Raw genomic sequence first — 20,647 nt, 5'->3', positions numbered from 1 at the left:
ACCCTATATAAGCACTGTCATTTACTGTGTGAAAACTACCTCTTACTACCATCCTGGTTAGACTGACCGCTGAATGTCCAAGGACTTCACATTACTCGGGATACATTATTCAGTGAAATTATACCTTAAGACCATTACAAATGAAAGCATTATTGCTCTACAAAGAGAAAAAGGAGGGGACAGGTGGGACATCTGAGATATAGCATGGCAATTTACACGGCAGATTCTCATGCCCGAGGCTGGGAGGTCCCCCAAGTTCAGTCTCCAGAATCAACACAGACCAGAGCTGAGCACTGCTCTGGTAAAAGAAAAAAAAAAAAAAAAGTAAAGCTTCGGAAAGAGAGTGAATTCAAACATTATCTATACTATAATCCCCCCCCCCTTACAGTGTCTCAGCAGACAGCACCCTAGAGGAATGTTATAAGAGAATTTAAGACACTTTAAGTTGGCCTCTGATCTCAAAATATGAAAGCTGCCTCATATATAAGAAAACATTATTCTCAGTATTGATTTAAATTGAATTAAAACCATATGTAAAATCAATTCTCAATTTCCACAGTCAAGTAGCCGGATATATAATAAAGCAAAAAAAAAAAAAAAATCAAGATGCTACTGCCAAAAGGTACTGCATTCATCAATATGGAAATTAATTTTCTTCTAAATGCATATGCCAACAGACAGGAGCCAGGACAAGAAAAGGCTCGGAGGGCAAATAGATGACATTAGAAATAACAATTTTCTTTTAGGAATCTTCACTCAAGTTTTATTGAGCAAGACTTAAGGGCTGAATAGGGTTTTCCAGATTTTGTTTGCCCACTCCCATAACAGTACTTATTTTTAATTTTTTTATTATTATCTTTATTTATTAAATAGAGATAGTCAGAAACTGAGAGGGAAGGGGGTGGTAGAGAGGGAGAGAGAGAGAGAGACAGAGACACCTGCAGCACTGCTTCACCACTTGCAAAGCTTTCCGCCTGCAAGTAGAGACCAGGGGCTCAAACTCAGGTCCTTGCGCATTGTTGTATGTGCACTCTACCAAGTGCGCTACCACCTGGCCCCTATAACAGCATTTCTTCAATGCAGCGTGGGGGAAGGAACTTAGGAGTCTGGCATGTTTGAAATCACTTACTAACCTCCCAATGTATATTATATGGGGGGTGGAGCAAAAGGAAGAAGTATCAAAGCACTGTTCCATCATCCAGGGAGTTCTATCCATACTGTTCCTTGGCATTCCATGTGCCGTCAGGTATTAAACTCAAGGCCTCGTATGTGAAAGGCAGGTGCCCTACCACTGTATTTACATACTTGATTTACATACTTGAGTCCATTATTAAGATCTTCAGGGACAGAGGTAGAGAGCACAATGGCTATGCGCACAGACTCTCATGCCTGAGGCTCCAAGGTCCCAGGTTCAATCCCCTGTATTACCATAAACCAGAGCTGATTAATGTTCTGGTAAAAAAAAAAAAAAAAAAGGAAAGAAGGAAGGAACGAAGCAGAAAAATGGCTCATTTCTGTCTAGACCGCATGTCTTTCAATTCAGTTACTTGAATATTACTAATGTATTTTGTAGAATTTTTGAATGAGAAGGGAGTTAAGTATTATCTCATCCAACTCTAAGGTTGATTTTGGGGCTTTGCTTGCATGTTTATTTTATTTTTATTTTGTTAATTGTGTTTACTAATTGGATAAAGACAGACAGAAATTGAGAGTAGGGAGTGATTGAGAAACAGATAAGAGACCTGCAACACTGTTTCACCACTCGAAGCTTTCTCCCTGCAGGTGGGGACCAGGGCCTCAAACCCAGGTCCTTGCGCAATGTAACATGTGCTCAACCAGGTGCGCCACCACCTGACCACTGCACATTGTTTTTTGTTTTGTTTTGTTTTGTTTTGTTTTTGCCTCCAGGGTTATCGCTGGGGCTCGGTGCCTGCACCATGAATCCACTGCTCCTGGAGGCCATTTTTTTCCCTTTTTTGTTGCCCTTGTTGTTTTATCACTATTGTGGTGATTACTGTTGTTAATGTTGTTGTTGTTTGTTGTTGTTGGATAGAACAGAGAGAAATTGAGAGGGGACAGGAAGACAGAGAAGGGGAAGAGAAAAATAGACACCTACAGACCTGCTCCACCACCTGCGAAACAACCCCCCTGCAGGTGGGGAGTCGGGGGTGGGAACCAGGATTGCTTTGCAGCCACCTGCCTTTAACCCTCTGCGCTACCACCTGACCCTGCTTTTGTTGTTTCATTTTGTTTTCTTTCAATGAGAGAGCGATTGATCAAAGCACCACTCAAGCACAGCATATGGAAAGTCAGATACTGGGCCTAGGACCTCAGGTTTACAATCCTGTGCTCTATCACTGAGCATTCTTCCCAGCCTCAAGCTGTAAGGTTTTACTATGAAGAAACTAAGGTTTAGGGGCCGGGTGGTGGCACATCTGGTTGAGCGCACACGTTACAATGTGCAAAGACCCAGCTTTGAGTCCCGGTCCCCAACTGTAGGAGGAAAGCTTTGCAAGTGGTGAAGCGGTGCTGCAGGTGTCTCTCTGCCTCTTTCCCTCTTGATCTCTCCCTTCCCTCTTGATTTCTGGCTGTCTCTATCAAGTAAATAAAAGATTTTAAAAAAGAAAGAAAGAAACTAAGGTTCAAAAGAAACCTCTAGATAGCGCATGCCAAGTCAGAAGAGGACTCCACTCTGAAGGCTCAGAATTTCCACAGCACTTCCTCTACCCACCTTACACATAACTATCCCTTATACAGTCACAACCTTCCTTGCTATGTGGTTTTCCACTCAAATGAAAAGCCGGTAGATGTGAATCACCAAATCTGAAACTGACTAAATGATGAAAAAAATCAAACTATCAAGGCAGTATGACTGCCCCAAAGTCTGTAATTGGGAGAACAAGATATGTAGAGAGGGTCTAAAAAGTACAGGCACATGCAAGAAAGACATAATTCAATATAAAAATATATATACCATATACCAGTACTGTGTCGTGGAGCAGCACTGCCGGATCCTACGGCAGTACTATTTTTAATTTTCTGAGAAACCTCCATCCTGTTTTTCCTAGGAACTGAACCGACTTACATTCCCACCAACAGTACACAAAAGTCAGCACTGGTTTCTCACCTTTTTGATATAAGCTTATCAAAAAAGTGTGAGGCAATAGGTTCACTGTGGCCTTGATTTGCATTCCCCCGCTAAGTGATAGATAAGTGGGTGTGTCTTCCTCTATCTACTGGCCGCTGGTGTCTTTGGTGAAGTATCTGGGTGCCGATTTGGCCCACTTTCTGGCACAAGTGTTAGGTTTCCTGTTATTTCTAGCCACATTTTATAAGAGGTGGTGTTTGTTTGTTTTTTTAATTAGAAACAGGTGTTGAATCTTGCCAAAGGTCTTTCCTACATCTGTATCACGTGACCATATGATGTCGGTGGACTGTATTACATGAATAGATTTGCACATGTTGAACCTTCCTTGTATCCCTGGATGTGTCAGACTTTGACTGTTGTTGAGGAATTTGGGTGCTGAGATTCTTCTGAGGATCTCTGTATCTGTGTTCAGTAGGGATACTGTTCAGCACTGCTCCTTTTCTTGAGACGTCCCAGTCTGCTAGTGGTGGCAGAGCTAATGTTGGCTGCATTAAAAAAGTCTCTGGGAGGGGCCAGGTGGTCGTGCACCAGATTAAGCGCCCGTAGTGCAAAGTACAAGGTCCAGCCCAAAGGTCCCAGTTCAAGTCCCCGGCTCCCGATCCGCAGGGGAGTCATTTCACAGGCGGTGAAGCAGGTGTCTGTCTTTCTCTCCCTCTCTGTCTTCCCCTCCTCTATTTCTCTCTGTCCTAGCCAACAACAACAGTGGAAAATAGACGGCCACCAGGAGCAGTGGATTCGTGGTGCAGGAACCGAGCCCTAGCGATAACTCTGGAGGCAAAAAAAAAAAAAGTCTTTGGGAGAATTTCCTTTCCTTCATCTTTTTTGAAAGAGACTTTTTTTTTGAAAGTTTGGTAGAATTCTCTAGAAAACTCCATCTGATCCTGGTCCCTCCAGGTTCAATGAAGAAAATGCCCACAGGCCACCATACATCAAGTCTGAGGTTGAGCGAGGTCAGGTGTTCACTGTCCCAAGTGCCTAGGAATGAGTATGGCACCAAAACCAAACTGAAGTGGGCCTAGACAATCACCCAGGGTTCACAGCCATGTGTGGCCACCAAGATCCAGCACTCCTAGGTAAGACCAAACCCTATCGGTCAAAAAGAATCACAATAACTATGGGCTCAGGGTCTGGTGGGCCCAAACAATGTGAGGCTTGAGGTCTCAAATGGGCATTGGCACCTGGGTGCCCACAGCCAAAGGGAAGGCCAGCATTTTTCCACAATACCCAGAATTACAAGTCATAATTAAGCTGGACCTCTGGCCAGTATATTCCTCTGTGTGCGTATGCACTGTATTCTGTAATGACATACTTCTGACTCCAGGGGACTAATCTTCACTCTATGGACAGAAGAAATAAGTTCCATTTGCTATGCTTTAAAAGAGAAATAGCAGTAGCAGATCTAGTCACCAAGTGCAGGGTCAGCTCACATGTTACTAGCTGGCATACTAGCTAGCTAGGGTCCAGTCACTCCAAAAGGCAATTCCCAACAACATTTGATCTCCCAATCAACACGGGGCTGCTTTATCATGATCAGTCTGCTCGTTGGCATTGCAAAGCAGTGTTAACCAAATTCACACACAGATACAAATCCTAATGAGGATGGTTTGTAATGTACCACAACTAGCATTTGGTGTATGATGGAGAAGGAAGAACGACTCTGAAGGAATCCTGTAAACATGCCAGGTCACTTTGCTGATCTCCTTCCTACACCAGAAAAGTCATGACATATTTTTGCATAGAAAAAGACATCATGACTTTTCTGACAGCCCAGTATTTCAGGAAGAGAGAACACTGAAACTACTGTATGACCACACGCTTATCCGAAGCATGCTAGAAGCAGCTACAATGGCTGTGTTTGAAGCGCAAACGCTGAGACAGTGTGAGTTTTCAGGTGCAATAACTGAAACGACAAAATGAACGATCTCAATTTGGATCCATTGTAGAAAATTTAGTGCATCTGTAGCTAACTGAAACAAACGTCTGTTAAAAGGTGACTATTCACACACAACAGGAAACTTCTTCGGCCTACAGCCTCTTCTAAAAACTTGCGCCAGAAGTAAATTTCTCCTTTCCATCATCATATCATTTTATCCACATAATGCCACATCATACTTTCCTCTTAAGCATATCTGGTTCCTCCTGTTCAACGTGTCTGTTTTACACATCATCCACAGCCTAAAGGAGGTAACTTTTAACTAGTAGTCAATTAAATATTTTTGGATGACTAAACAGTACATACTCTCATGCTTGTACTTGTACTATATACTCCCTCTCTCTCTCTCTCTCTCTCTCACACACACACACACACACACACACACACACGGGGGAAGGGGGAGAGCGCACTAGGGATCTGCCTTTGCCACATATACAACATAAATTATGGATCTAATAAAAACCTAATAATGCAAAGGGAATATAGTATCCAAATCAAAGGCAGCTATAGCCTCCACTTCTCCTTTCTCTCAGTCAAAGCGTATTTGGAACATATTAAAATTGAGATGGTCACTAAGAACTTAGGAGACCTAATGATTGCTTGCTATTTTATGGTACTAATAAAGAATGAGCAATTCAAAAACATCTGAAGTTCGGGGCCATAAAAATGTAGATGTATTGCTACCACTAAAATTTTTATCTAGAAGAACAAACAGACTCTGAAATGAATCTTCTTCCCTCCTTCATTTTAAAGCACACTTTATAACTCAGAAGTACTTTTTTCTACAATAGTCATGACTTTGCAATATGGAAAACAACACATTCATTTCCATATGCAGAAAATGTATTGTTTTTCACAACAATTCTGGTCATATTTTTTTCAGTGGGGGAGGAGGACAAGAACTTGCTCGCTGGAAGAACACACATGTGCAAGGGCCCTGGTCTGAGTCCTCGGCACCACAGAGGAGCACCATGGAAACTCGGCGTCTCCTGAGCACTGCAGAGGTGCTGCGGGCTCTCTGCTTCTCTGCACTAAGACTGAGCGATCCTGGGAGAGACCGGGCCTTCGCGGTCACAAAGAAAACAGAAAATATGGAAAAGATGTTCTTTGGTAGACGCGCACAAGTGCAGAGCCCTGGCGGACAGGTAGTAAGCATCATCAAAACCACAAAACAGCCACATTACGTAGCTGAGCCTGGCTTTCCTCAGCTGTAGGATGATACTTTGGGGAGGGCTGGGAGGCTATGGTTTACCGTGAATGCAGCAATATTTATCATATTTGGTTGGGCAGTGAGGAGATGAAACTCTGGCTTGTTTGGCACCAGGACTGTCACTAGAGCTTGGTGCCTGCACACGACGCCACCATTCCTGGCAGTCACTTTTTTTGTATCTCTTCTCCTTTCCTTTATGAGAGCGGCAGGGGAGTAATGGAGGGGGGGGCGCGTTACACTTGCAGCACTGATCCCCCACCTGTGGAGCTTCCCCCACACAGGAGGATGCCAGGGGCCTGAACTCAGGTGAGAGTAAATAAGAAAACGGGGGGCTGGGTGGTAGCACATGTGACCATGTAGAAGGAGCCAGGTCCAAGCCCCCAGCCCCCACCTGCAGGGGGAGCTACACAAGCGGCGAAGCAGGGCTGCAGGTGTCTCTCGTTCTCTCTCCCTATCTCCCCCATCCTCAATTCCTCTCTGGCCAATCAAAGGAAAGAGAGGGGAAGGGGAAAGGGAAGGGAGGAAAAAATGGCCACCAGGAGCTGTGGATTTGTCGTGCAAGCACCAAGTCCCAGTAATCACCCTGGTGGCAATAAAATAAAATAATTAAATAATTAAAATTGTAAAAATATAATGTTTATAAGGACAGCAGCAAAGCTCATTTGGATAGTGCCCTGCTTTGCTTCAAGTTCAGCACCCACCACAGTGAAGGAGGCTTCAGTGCTGTGGTCTCTCTCACTCTCTCTCTGAGGAGAGAGATGGGGATGTGATATATATAAAATTTTTGTACCTGAACTTCAGCAAGGAATAAATAATCAAGACTGATTCTCCCCTGTCACTTGGCTCCACTTCATCCCTGACAGCCAGACAACTGAGCAGTACAGCAGGTAATCTGTCTATGAGTCGTCATTTTAAAGCTGAGAGACTGAGTTCATGAAAATTTCAATGATTTTTTTTTTAACAGCATTCAACCAACTACCTTCCACTGTTGCATCAAAAGACAAAAATACTGACCATAAACTACATAACAGGTAGCACAATGAACACAGAATCTTCTTTAAAGACATATTCTCCAATAATAAATATAGCTAGAGGATCGGACTCAGAAATCTGAAAAACATTCCCATCTCACTGGTTCATAAGAAAAGGGCAATCCCTGTTCATTTGTTTTTATGCAGCACTAGGACTGAACTGAGAGCCTTGCAGACGTGATATATGACTAAGCAGCTCCCCTGATTTGATCTCTTTTTAATCTACATATTTGCAGGTCGGAGGAAGAATACACACCAAAGAACCACTCCGCCATCCATAGAGTTGTCCCTGCCCCATTACACAGTGCCAGGAACCAAACCCAGGGTCTATGGCATGGTTAGGTGTTAAAAGACGGCATTATTAAGATGACACCAAATTTCAGAAGATGCTCAACTTCCAAGTGGAAACCTTTTCATTAAAGAAGGAAAAATTTTACAGCGCAGTTTTGTAGGTTGTTTTTGTTTGGTTGGTTTGGTTTTTATTTTAACATAGACCGAATACAGGGGAACTTCAGTCAGCAGTAAGTTTACTTACCTCCCATGGGCATGGAAATTTAGGCGTAAAAATTGGTCCTCGTGGGAAACTGCTCTTTTGGCACGCTGGTGTTTCTGGTGTAATGAATCCACGTCATAAGACAATCCTTCATAATGCCTAATGTATTTATTTAAAGGATTCCCATACTGACCTATAAAAAACAAACAGCTGAATTAGTACCATCTTGAAGACACATTCTAGTTTTGTCTTGTTCTGCTTTAAAGATTTTATCTATTCATTAATGAGAAGAGTGAGAAAACCTGAGGATCTATTCTGATACCTACAATGCTAGGGATCAAACTTGGGACCTCAGGCTCTTGAATCCAACACTCTAACCAGTGCAACAGTGCACAGGCTGCCCGTACCAAACTAAATAAGAACCCAAACTCATTCAAGTACCTATAAATTAAGTATCCAAAAAGTGTCTAACCTAGTTCTTTCTGTTGAATATTTTTTATTTATCATAATAGAAGGTTTTGTTTCAACCCTACACAAAAGTATAGATGTTAGGAATAGGTTTGTTATAGATGTCCTTTGACATCTTGGGGAAATATCCTTGAAAAAAATGTTCTTGGGAACAAATACTGATTTTTTTCTTTCCTTTTTTTTTTTTTTTTTTTTTTTTGGTCACATATTTCTTTTACATCTGCCAAACTAGAATAACTGCATGGATTACTTTGTTAGCTTATTAGCATGGCAAATTAAACTGATTGATTCTCTTACGTTAAAATCAACCTCACAATACTGAGGCAAGCCATGCTTGGTCATGGAGTATTAGCTTTTACAACAGTATTGGCTTGAATTTGCTAGAATTTTGGTTAGACTGTTCCTGATGGAATTTGAGTTCAGAGCCCTCTGTTCGGCGGATCAACTAGGAACACCAAAGGAGACCACCTGGGACTGAAACAAGACAGGACTAGAACGACTTCAGGAACCCACCAAATCACGGGTGAGTGCAGACACACGCGGCTGGTGACAGAGAGGAGCCTAGGCAGAGCCCTCTGGTCATCTTCCCCTAACATTTCTCCCCTCTTGGAGTACTGAACCAAAATGCTTTTTTTTCCTATTTATTTATTTTCCCTTTTGTTGGCCTTGTTGTTTTTTATTGTTGTTGTTGATGTCATCGTTATTATATAGGACAGAGAGAAATGGAGAGAGGAGGGGAAGACAGAGAGGAGGAAAGACAGACACCTGCAGGCCTGCTTCACCGCCTGTGAAGCAACCCACCTTGAGGTGGGGAGCCGGGGACTCAAACTGGGATCCTTACGGGTTCTTGTGCTTTGCACCATGTGCGCTTAACCCACTGCGCTACCGCCTGACTCCCTGAACCAAAATTCTTTATGGGGTACAGAAGGTGAGACTCCTAGCTTCTGTAATTGTGTCTCTGCTGGACATGGGCATTGGCAGGCTGATCCATCCACCCAGCCTGTTTCTATCTTTCCTAAGAATGAATCCTTTTAACACTGCTCTTTATTTTTTTAAGAGCTTCCCATAGAGTTTACTATAGTGTATTATCATTTTCAATTATGTTCATAATACCTTCTATAATTTCTCTTGAATTCTTCTATGATATAAGAACTATTCAGAAGTTTGTTGTTTGGTTTAGAAATACTGGGTGAGTGTTTTAGTTATGTTAGCAACTTCTAACTTAATTCCACTAAGACCAAGGACAATACTCTGTATAATGTCAATACTTTTAAATACGCTCTTATTTTATGACCCAGAATATAGTGTCAGTGTGAATGTTTCGTGTACACCTGAAAAGAATGTGTATTCTGCTATTAATGGGTGAATGTTCTAAAAATGTCAGTCTCTGGTCTTTGTGAACAGAGTGTTCTAGAGATGTCTTCAGGTCAAGTTGTTTAACAGTATAAAGAAAGTCTCCAGCATTTTCCTTCCTATGTAGGGAAAACCCCAGTTCTTCACTACTGTGTTTCTTCCCAGTGAATCTTCTTTCTTTTCACTCCTGACACTTCCAATCACCAAGTTTGTGTAGACTTTCTCACACACCAAGCAACTATCTCACAACAGCACCTGGATGTCCCACAATTCAGCTCACCTCTAACACTATCCACTGAGAGATAGATCTCAGATTCCACAGATTACGGGTCCAGTCACACACACACACACACACACACACACACACACACACACACACACACACACACACACACACACACACACACACACACTCCTCTCCCCATTCCTTTCTCCCTCCCTCTCTCTATCCCTCTCTAGATGCTAGCCCCAAGGCCAGACTGTCTTTTGTGCTGAGCAATCATTTACAGATCAGGTTTCAGTGATTTCCTCCTGGGACTTGATTAATCTGCTAACCACAGAACTTACAGGAACTATTTAAAAAAGGATATGGGGCAGGGGAGATCGCAATAATGGTTATGCAAACATTCTCATGCCTGAGGCTTCAAAGTCCCAGGTTCAATCCCCCAACCACCATAAGCAAGAGTTGAGCAGTGCTCTGGTTAAAAAAAAAAGGGGGGGGGGGAATATGAAGAGGGGACAGGGCGGTGGTGCATCCAATTAAGTGCACATATTACCATGTGCCAGGACCCGGCTTCAAGCCCCCACACAGCACCTGCAGTGGGGGTACTTCATGAGCAATGAAGCAGGTGACCACCAAGTATAATGGGGGCGGGGCGGGGCGGGAGTAAGAAGAATACAGATGAACATCTAGAGAGAAGACACTGTTAAGACGCTGGTGTGTGGGAACGCGTCTAAACCTTCCGCACCCTCTTCATTTAACATGCTCACTAGCCCTGAAGTTTTCTTTAAAAAAAAAAAAGTTCAATTACACTTTTTATTTATTATTGGATAGAGAAGGAGAGAAATTGAAAGGGGAGGAGGATATCAAAAGGGAAAGAGACAGAGTGACACCTGCAGCCTTGCTTCACCACTCATGAAGCTTTCCTCCCGCAGGTGGGGACCAGGGGCTTGAACCTGGGTCCTTGTGCACTGTAATGTGTCTGCTTAACCAAGTGAGCCACACTCTAGTCCCACCCCACCCCCAAAGTTTCCTGAACCCCATACCATTTGAAATTTTATAGAGACTTCATCACTTTGGCATGGCTAAGTTTAAATTCACTTTCAACAATCCTCCCATCTCAAAGGAGGGAAGGTGAAAGAAGGGGCTGAAAACTCCAAACACTTGATTATGATTTAAAAGCCAGATTTTATTCAGGAGTCATCTAGCACCCCATCCAGGATCACCCCCCTCCCCAAGAACAAAAGACTCCCTACCACCCAGGAAATGGCCAAGATTTCAGAAGCCCTGCGTGAGAAGCCATGGTCAAGGGTCAAGTATTAGAACAAAGGGTGTTCAGTGCTCTTATCAGTGGGGAATTTCTAAGAGTTTTTCGGAGCTCTGTGTCAAGAACCAAGGACAGAGTCTGATAAAGAATTATTATCAAGCACAGTGGTATTGTTCGGGTCTGCCATTCCTTTCTGATCTGTTAGTGACCTACTCTATTACAGGCAGAGTGTTCTCTTTTTCTCTGTCTCTGTAATTCTTTGCTACGTGATGTATTTTTGGTTTGTTTGGTTTTTTTTTTTTTTCAACCAAAGCACTGGTCAGCTCTGGCTTGTGGTGGTGCTGGGATCTCTGATGCCTCAAGTGAGAGAGACCTTTTGCATTATACTATCTCAAAAGCCCTGCTTCATCAATTTTTAAATTTCTGTTTTTTTAAATATTTGTTTATTCCTTTTCGTTGCCCTTGTTGTTTTTTTTATTGCTGTAGTTATTATTATTGTCATCGTTGTTGGATAGGACAGAGAGAAATGGAGAGAGGAGGAGAAGACAGAGGGGGGAGAGAAAGATAGACACCTGCAGACCTGCTTCACCACCTGTGAAGCAACTCCCCTGCAGGTGGGGAGCCAAGGGCTCGAACCAGGATCCTTACACCAATCCTTGTGCTTTGCGCCACCTAAGCTTAACCCACTGCACTACCGCCCGACTCCCAAAATTCTATTATTATTTTTTTATTTTTTATATTTATTTATTTTCCCTTCTGTTGTCCTTGTTTTTTTATTGTTGTTATAGTTATTGTTGTTGTTGTTATTGATGTCCTCGTTGTTAGACAGGACAGAGAGAAATGGAGAGAGATGGAGAAGACAGAGGGGGAGAGAAAGACAGACACCTACACACCTGCTTCATCACCTGTGAAAGGACTCCCCTGCAGGTGAGGAGCCGGAGGCTCGAAGCGGGATCATTATGCCGGTCCTTGTGTACCCTCAGATTTCCCCCCCACCGGGGTTATTACTGGGGCTCAGTGCTGGGACTATGAATCCACTGCCTCTGGTGGCCTTTTTTTTTTTTTCCTTTCTCTATTTTTATTAGGTAAGACAGAGAGGAAGTGAGAGGGGAGGGGGAGACAGATCAAGAGAAAGACAAGACACCTGCAGACCTGCTTCACCACTAGTGAAGCGACCCCCTGCAGGTAGGGCTGCACCTAGGAATGTGTGCGCTCAACCCAGTGCACCACCGCCCGGCTGCCTTGACTCAGTTCTTTATCGTCATAAAATGTTGTGTTTTATTCTTTATAATAATCTAGTTCTAACATCTACTTAGTCTGATAGTAATCTCACCTTCTCACCTTTTTTTTTTAACTTAGCATAGTAAATTTTGGTCCATCCTTATACTTTTATCCATTTATGGCTTGGTACTTAAAATGAGTTTACTGTAGGCAGACAGAGTTGCTTTTTTTAAAGCCATTCTTTTATTTTTTTATTATTTTTTTTCCTTTTGTTGCCCTTGTTGTTTATCGTCGTTGTTGTTATAGCTGTCGTTGTTGGATAGGACAGAGAGAAATGGAGAGAGACAGGTAAGACAGAGAGGGAGAGAGAGAGACACCTGCAGACCTGCTTCATCACCTGTGAAGCGACTCCCCTGCAGGTGGGGAGCCAGCGACTTGAACCAGGGTCCTGATGCCAGTCCTTGCACTTTGCGCCACCTGCGCTTAACACACTGCACCACCGCCCAGCTCCTGGATTTTTTTTCAATTCAGTCTGACCTCTTTGAGGTATTTAGCCCATTTACACTTAAAGTGGTTACATTTAAATCTATAATTTTGATTTTTTTTTTCCAGTGCTCAGGACTCACATCTGTGCCTCTACCACTCCTGGGCCAACTAAGCGCCCCTCAGCACTGCTCAGCCTGGCTTACAGTGGGGTGCCAGCAACTGAAGCTGGGCACAAGCCTCAGGCATGAGAATCTGTTTGCATAACCATATGCTCCCCCCACCACCACCACCAACTTTCTTTCGTTTATTTCACTTTTATTTCCGTTAGAGACAGAAGAAGAGACAAACACACATCAAGAGTCAGTGTCTCTCACACACAGCACTGCTCCACCATCCATGGCATTCTCTGTAGCACAAACAGTGCTCCCATGTAGTTAGCCAGGGCTCAAACCCTGGGCGCTAAAATGCTTAGAGAGGCCTAAATCTTAACCAGGTGACCTATCTTGCAGCCTTTGATATTTACCTGTATCTTAGCTGTTCATTCCTTTGGATACTGTATGATTCCATTTTGTCCCTTATTAGCAAAACTACTTATTTCAGGGGATGCTTTTGGACATGTAGTAAACACCTTTAACTTATCCCAGCATATCTTCTAGTGATATTATAGCTCCTGTTAACTTGTATGATTCTATTTCTCTTGGTTTCAACAGGCATATCTTTGAAAGACATTTCAGTAGCCAGATAAAATCTTTTCTATCCATTTCAGGGCTTCTTCATTCCTTTGTGTGAATCCACACATATATCTGATACCATTTTTCTTCTACCTGGAAGAACTCCTTTCTTATTTCTTCTGCTGGTGAAGAACTCTTCCAGATTTTGTATGTCTCAAAATATTCTTGTCTCATATGGCCAACCTAACAGGTTTGTAGGGGGGAAGGCGCAGTGTTTTTATTGTTTTAGCGATCTTCCTGTTTTAATAATGGAGAGATACAGAGCAAGAGACCACCCCAGGACCTCAGTTACAAGTGAACTGTGTCACTCAAATTTTCTCCATAGCCCTCTGGCCACTTTTCATTTATTGAAAGTTCTCTTTGCTGTTTCATTTTGAATAATTCCTATTGCTAGGTCTTCTGGTGTATTGATATTCTGCAATGCCTGACCTGTTGTTAATTTCGCCGAGTGTAATTTCCATTGAAATAACTGTACTGTCATGTGCCAAAATTATGTTTATGTCTATTTGATATTTTAATGTCTCTAATTTTTTAAACATCTGACATATAGTTACAGTCTTCTAGTGAGATTATAGCTTTAGTCTGCTAATTCTGATCTGTATCGGCTCTGAGTTGACTCAAACTGCTTTGCTACTCTTTTCATTGAGGGCTGTGTTTTTCTGCTTCTCTGAATGGATTAATTACACTGTGACTGTTTTTTCCCACTCTCAGAAATACACTCACGGTTTGTTACAGAACAGAGTAGAGTTATCCTAAACCAGTTTAATATCTGAGTTCTGCTTTCATATTAGACAACTCTGGAGTGCACTTAGTGTCAGATGAATTATAACCCATCTCAGAGGCAAGACACTACTCACTGCTCCACAAATTATGAGTTATTCCTACCCGGCTAGTGAAAATAGGTGCCGCTTCCTGCCCTGCAGACACAGACTCTTTGCCCAGACTCAGGTGACTCTCTCACCTGCACACACGCTGCAGAGCTCAGGCCCTCTCTCTCTGACGTGCCTGTCACACCTCTATTTGCTCTGGGATTCTCCTTTGCTTTGACTCTCAGCTCCACGTCCTCCCCTCAGCCTCCATCGAGACCAATACACACACATTCAGATCAATGCGGAAGCAGAGAAAGAGAGTTTGAATTCTGACACTTCCTAGTCACGAACATATAGGAGCTGTGAGTTATGTTTTCTTCATCTCAGATTGTTTTCTTTTTAATCTATAAAATGGAGACAACAATGATCACCTTTAAATGCGTGTGAAGTGTCTGTCACGAAGAAGTCTGGCAGGAGCAGGCCGTTCAGTGGCTCAGGGGATAACAGAACAGCAGATAGAGTGCAGGACTTGTCACCAAGCAGCCCTAAATTGGAGCCCCAATCCCTCAGACTGCCAGAGCAATGCTCTAAGTTCTCTCTGCCTCCCCAGCTAGTAAATTAATCTTTTTTTCCCTCAGAACACTGGCTTCTGGTGGTACATAGGATTGAACCTGGGACTTCGGAGCCTCAGACATGACAGTCTCTATGCTATCTACCCTATGAATCTTTTCTTAAATGGTCATTTCATTCAAACTACTACTGGGTCACTTCACCACATCCATGAAAACACTGCTCTCAAGAGAGTTGACAGAGGAGATGGAAATGGAGTCCAGTCTCAGAATCAAACTACTTTTGGCAGCTGGCAGAGCCCTTGCTGCACTGGCAAGGGGTCTCAGCTCCATCCTTGGTACCACACACAGCAGAGCGGCATAGTTTGTTCCCCCCGCCAACTCTCTCACTCTCTCTCTCATAAAATAACAAAATTAATAATTTAAAAAAACTATCTTGGCAACAGGCAAAGATAAAATACCATGAAGCCAAGGCCTAAGAAATAATCAACTCCCCTAGCCTGGTGTTTTAAAGTGATTAAATTAATAAAACCAAATATTACATTAGCATAGTGCTTACAAGTTTTTTGAGGTTCATTCTTGCATTTTATTCTGAGAATGTGGAAGCCGCTGTATGAGAATCTAGGAGGCATTCTTTTCATCCGAAAACCAAATGTAGTTAATTCTGCTGGAACGCGGAACTCTCAGGTGACCTGAGAAGTCACAGCACAAATGTGGCCTTGCTTCCACTCCTTAAGCATCACAGAAATCAGCTTTTCATTCTTACTGACACTTCCTGTTTGTTGGCCAGCACTGCTCAGCTCTGTTGTTGGTGTCAGGGATCAAACACGGGACCTCCCTCCATGTAATCCCTCTACACCGATGTCTCCACAGCCCCAGGAAAATCAGCTTTTGAAAACTGCATTTCGGGAGTCGGGCTGTAGCGCAGCGGGTTAAGCGCAGGTGGCACAAAGCACAAGGACCAGATAAGGATCCCGATTCGAACCCCGGCTCCCCACCTGCAGGGGAGTCGCTTCACAGGCGGTGAAGCAGGTCTGCAGGTGTCTATCTTTCTCTCCTCCTCTCTGTCTTCCCCTCCTCTCTCCATTTCTCTCTGTCCTATCCAACAACGACAACAACAATAATAACTACAACAATAAAACAAGGGCAACAAAAGGGAATAAAATGTTTTTTAAAAAATGAATAAAATATTTTTTTTTATTTAAAAAAAAAGAAAACTGCATTTCAAGGGGGCCAAGCGGTAGTGCACCTGGTTAAGTGCACACAATATAGTGGTGCAAGGACCTGGGTTCACGCCCCTGGTCCCCACCTGCAGGGGGAAAGAAGCTTCACAAGTGGTGAAGCAGGGCTGCAGGTGTCTCTCTTGTCTCTCCCACTCTTGACCTCCCACTCCCTTCTCAATCTCTCTGTCTCTATTCAATAATAAATAAGTAAAAATATATTTTAGGGGGTCGGTAGGTGGTGCAGCAGGCACACAAAGCACAAGGACCGGCGTAAGGATCCTGGTTCGAGCCCCGGCTCCCCACCTACAGGGGAGTCACTTCACAGGTGGTGAAGCAGGTCTGCAGGTGTCTGTCTGTCTCTCCCCCTCTCTGTCTTCCCCTCCTCTCTCCATTTCTCTCTGTCCTATCCAACAACGAATGACATCAACAACAACAATAATAACCACAACAAGGCTACAACAACAAGGGCAACAAAAGGGGGGGACGGTCTCCAGGAGCAGTGGATTCATGGTGCAGGAACTGAGCCCCAGCAATAACCCTGGAGGCAAAAAAAAAAAAAAAAAATATATATATATATATATATATATATATACATATATATATGTGTGTGTGTATATATATGTGTATATATATATATAAATATAAAGAAAAGAAAACTGCATTTCAGTTTAAGTAACTAATAATGCTCTAGTGAAGCACATGGAGTAAGCTGAATTATTTGTGTGGGTGGAGGAGACTACTGGAAGAGCTTTTGTCTGCCACGCACTAAGAAAGCAGATCCTCAGAAGGCAGTGTGGAGTGTCCTTCTGCTGACACACGATGTCCTGAATCTTTATGATGGAGCCAGGACATGATTCACGGGTTTTAATTGGGAGAGTTGAGAATGCCACCAAGGGACACATCGTATCGAGTCCATTTCATTATCATCTTCTCTACTCCTCGGTTAGCTATCATGAAATACCAGTTATTCATGATGTAGTCTCAGAAGTATTATTTCCAAAACCTGACAGTAAGTGTTGAAACTCTATTACATAATTGATCTCCCCCCAATATCAAGTGAAACAAAAAAAACCATGAAAACAAAAGCAACCCAACAGCTTTCTGCATGGGGGGGGGGAGCCTCAAAAACTGAAACAATCAGTAAATAAACAAATAAATAAATAAATAAATAAATAAATAAATATTAATCTAACTAGCATGAGCTGGGCTGGGCTGACAAGGGTTTAGGAGCCCAGCAAGCACTCTGTTCAGGGGCTTCATACTGGTGATCAAAATCAGTCAGGGTGGGAGAATTTGCAGAGGGAGTAATTTCTTCCTGAAATTGCCAAAGCTACAAATCAAAGGATTTCATTTTCATTTTTTTAATGAAAATTATTGTACTAATACAACAGTGGGTTTAACCTAGTATTCAACACTTTCAATCAACCAAAGAAATACACAAACTACCCAGATGAGAATGTGGACTTCAGACTGCTCATAATTCTCAGAGGTCACACAACTCACTTTTCTTTTAATCCCAAGAACAAGCAGAACACTGGAATTCTCTAGCCCGTTGTACGTGATCATGACCCCACAAAGGTAGAACAACTAGGAAACACAGATAATCAGCTCTGTGAGGCAGGCAGTTACTTGACCTGAAAAATACATGTTGGTGTCAGAGAAGGAAAACAGTCTTTCCATGTCACACCACAGTGGGATCACCAACAGTGTGATAGCGTACACAGTACCAGAGCAAAAACCATGGAAGAAAGAGAACCAATAAACATAAAAGGAAATAGAACACATCTGGTCATTCCTAGAGAACTGGAAGCAGATACAGATATATATGTGTGTGGATATAGAGATAGAGATAGAGATAGAGATAGAGATATATAGATATAGATGGTTATTTTTAATCCAGAGCACTGCTCAGCTCTGGCTTATGGTGGTGCAGAGACTGAACCTGGGACTTTGGCACCTCAGAAAGGAGAGTCTCTTTACATAACCACTAAACCATCTATCCCTATAGTTGAAGGTGACATGAAGTGATATAACTGATAATAATTTGCACTGAAGTGACTCCCAAGAGAATAAAAAAGGAAAAGAAACACAAATTATTAAATCCCTTTCCCCACTTCTGGCTACAATGAAGATAAAAAAAAAAAAAAAGGGCATAGATTTAACCTGTCACCAGAAACCATTAGAAAATTACACAAAATACAAGTGAAGACACACAAATGTTGTGAGATCTACACAGGCCAAGGTCAGAGGAACTTAAAGCTTGGTATTCTCACCCAGTTGAGGTGGCAATATCTGAGTTCCGGGAGAATAAGGCATTTAGAACTACTGGAACAGAGCCAAAGACAAAGACAAAAAGAAACTAAACAAAAAGCAGGGTGCTCTTAAGTGTCTGAGTACTGATCTGAGAATAAACTACCAAAGATCAGAAAAATAAACCATCCAAAAAAAAAAAAAGGTAAGCCAAAGAATCTTCAGAGAGTTGAATTCATACTCCTCACCCAAAGAAGACATACTGAGTAATTGTAGTGTGTGAAGAGTTAGGGAGCAGGGGTAGAGAGCATAATGGTTAAGCAAAGAGATGCTCATGCCAGAGGCTCCAAAGTCCCAGGTTCAATCCCCCGTACCACAATAAACCAGAGCTGAGCAGTGCTCTGGTGAAAAAAAAGGGGGGGGAGGGTGGTAGCGCAGCAGGTTAAGCACACATGGCGTAAACACAAGAGCCAGAGTAAGGATCCCGGTTCGAGCCCCTACGTCCCCACCTGCAGGAGGGTCGCTTCACAGGTGGTGAAGCAGGTCTGCAGGTGTCTATCTTTCTCTCCCCCTCTCTGTCTTCCCCTCCTCTTTCCATTTATATCCTATCCAACAACAAGGACAACAATAACAACAATAATAATAACCACAACAACAATAAAAGGGCAACAAGAGGGTCAAGGACTCCCCACCTGCAGGGAGTCGCTTCACAAGCGGTGAAGCAGGTCTGCAGGTGTCTTTCTCTCCCCCTCTCTGTCTTCCCCTCTCTGAATTTCTCTGTCCTATCCAACAACGATGACAACAATAACTACAACAATAAAGCAACAAAGGCAACAAATGGGAATAAATAAATAAATATTTAAAAAACAAAAAGAAATAGGGGACGAGTGGTGACGCACCTGGTTAAGTGCACGTTACAATGTGTAAGGACCCAGGGTCAAGTCCCCGGTCCCCACCTGCAGGGGAAAGCTCCATGAGTGGTGAAGCAGTGCTACAGGTGTCTGTTTCTCTCTATATATCTCCCTATCTCTTTCCCTCCCTCCTCTCTCTTCCCTCTCAATTTCTGACAATCTCTACCCAATAAATAAATAAAGATAAAATTTTTTTTTAAAAATGGCTCCTCAATATAAGCCTGGGGTCAGCTAATAACCTAAAAGCCCGTTGGAATTAGCCTTTTCCTGTAACACAGTTAACTACATGTTCACTAATTTACATAACATCATCATCACTCTCCTGTCACAATGACAGAGCTGAATAAGCTGGAGAGCAGAGCATTATAAGACAGGCACCATGTCTGGAGGAAGTCAAGTACAAATTTAGTTTCACTCATGGTGATTGGTTAGAACACATTCCCACACCCCATGACAGTTCTCATGTGCCTCTGTAAAAGTTTACAAACCCCTGGGTTTCGTATGCAAAATTCTAAAAATATTTTTTCTCTCTGTTGGCTTTTTCAAATTAAACTTTATTCTGCTAATTATAATTCTATCCTTTTAAGAAAAAACAAAAAACTTGCCAGAATAGGATTACTAAACCATGCAAAGTAACAGTGAGAGCATTTTTATTTTGTACCTGGTTATTTATCTTCTAGTTTTTTGTCATATAATATGTTCATGATATTATGCTAAGGTTGTTTCTTCCCATTCTAGTCTTAGAAATCTAACATTTGTAAATGCACATGAAAATCTGGCTAAAAGACTCTTGTTAAAGAAGCTTCATTATTTCATATCTTTAAACAAAAAATTTATAATAAAGCTCATATACCTGTTGGTATGCTCCTAAATCCTGCTTATTAAGACCTTCTGTTTTGATCATCACATTAGGTTCGCTTGTGTTACTTAAGATGTATTCTGTTGGGAGTCGGGCGGTGGCGCAGTGGGTTAAGCGCACGTGGTGCAAAGCGCAGGGACCCGCGGGTTCGAGCCCCTGGCTCCCCACCTGCAGGGGAGTCGCTTCACAGGCGGTGAAGCAGGTCTGCAGGTGTCTATCTTTCTCTCCCCCTCTCTCTCTGTCTTCCCCTCCTCTCTCCATTTCTCTCTGTCCTATCCAACAACAAAGCAACGGCAACAATGGCAATAATGACCGCAATGAGGCTGCAACAACTAGGGCAACAAAAGGGGGAAAAAAGGCCTCCAGGAGCGGTGGATTCATGGTGCAGGCACCGAGCCCAGCAATAACCCTGGAGGAAAAAAAAGATGTATTCTGTTTACACAGCCACTGTAACTAAGCACCCCC

The 20,647-nt window shown here is 42.7% G+C and overlaps 1 protein-coding gene across 1 annotated transcript in view; it reads right to left on the bottom strand.

Annotated features, from left to right (window-relative positions):
• The window catches only part of ADAM10 (ADAM metallopeptidase domain 10), a 114,729-nt gene that overhangs the window by 80,262 nt on the left and 13,820 nt on the right, over window positions 1-20,647 (bottom strand). The window contains exon 2 of the mRNA XM_007533733.3: window positions 7,858-8,008. Coding sequence (XP_007533795.2) covers window positions 7,858-8,008 — 151 coding nt within the window. The remainder of the gene's footprint in view (window positions 1-7,857; window positions 8,009-20,647) is intronic.

This window comes from Erinaceus europaeus, chromosome 16 (genome assembly GCF_950295315.1).
Source record: "Erinaceus europaeus chromosome 16, mEriEur2.1, whole genome shotgun sequence".
In the NCBI taxonomy this organism is placed as follows: Eukaryota; Metazoa; Chordata; class Mammalia; order Eulipotyphla; family Erinaceidae; genus Erinaceus; species Erinaceus europaeus.
Note: the sequence above shows the minus strand (reverse complement) of the source record. Positions and strands in the feature narration are given on the sequence as shown.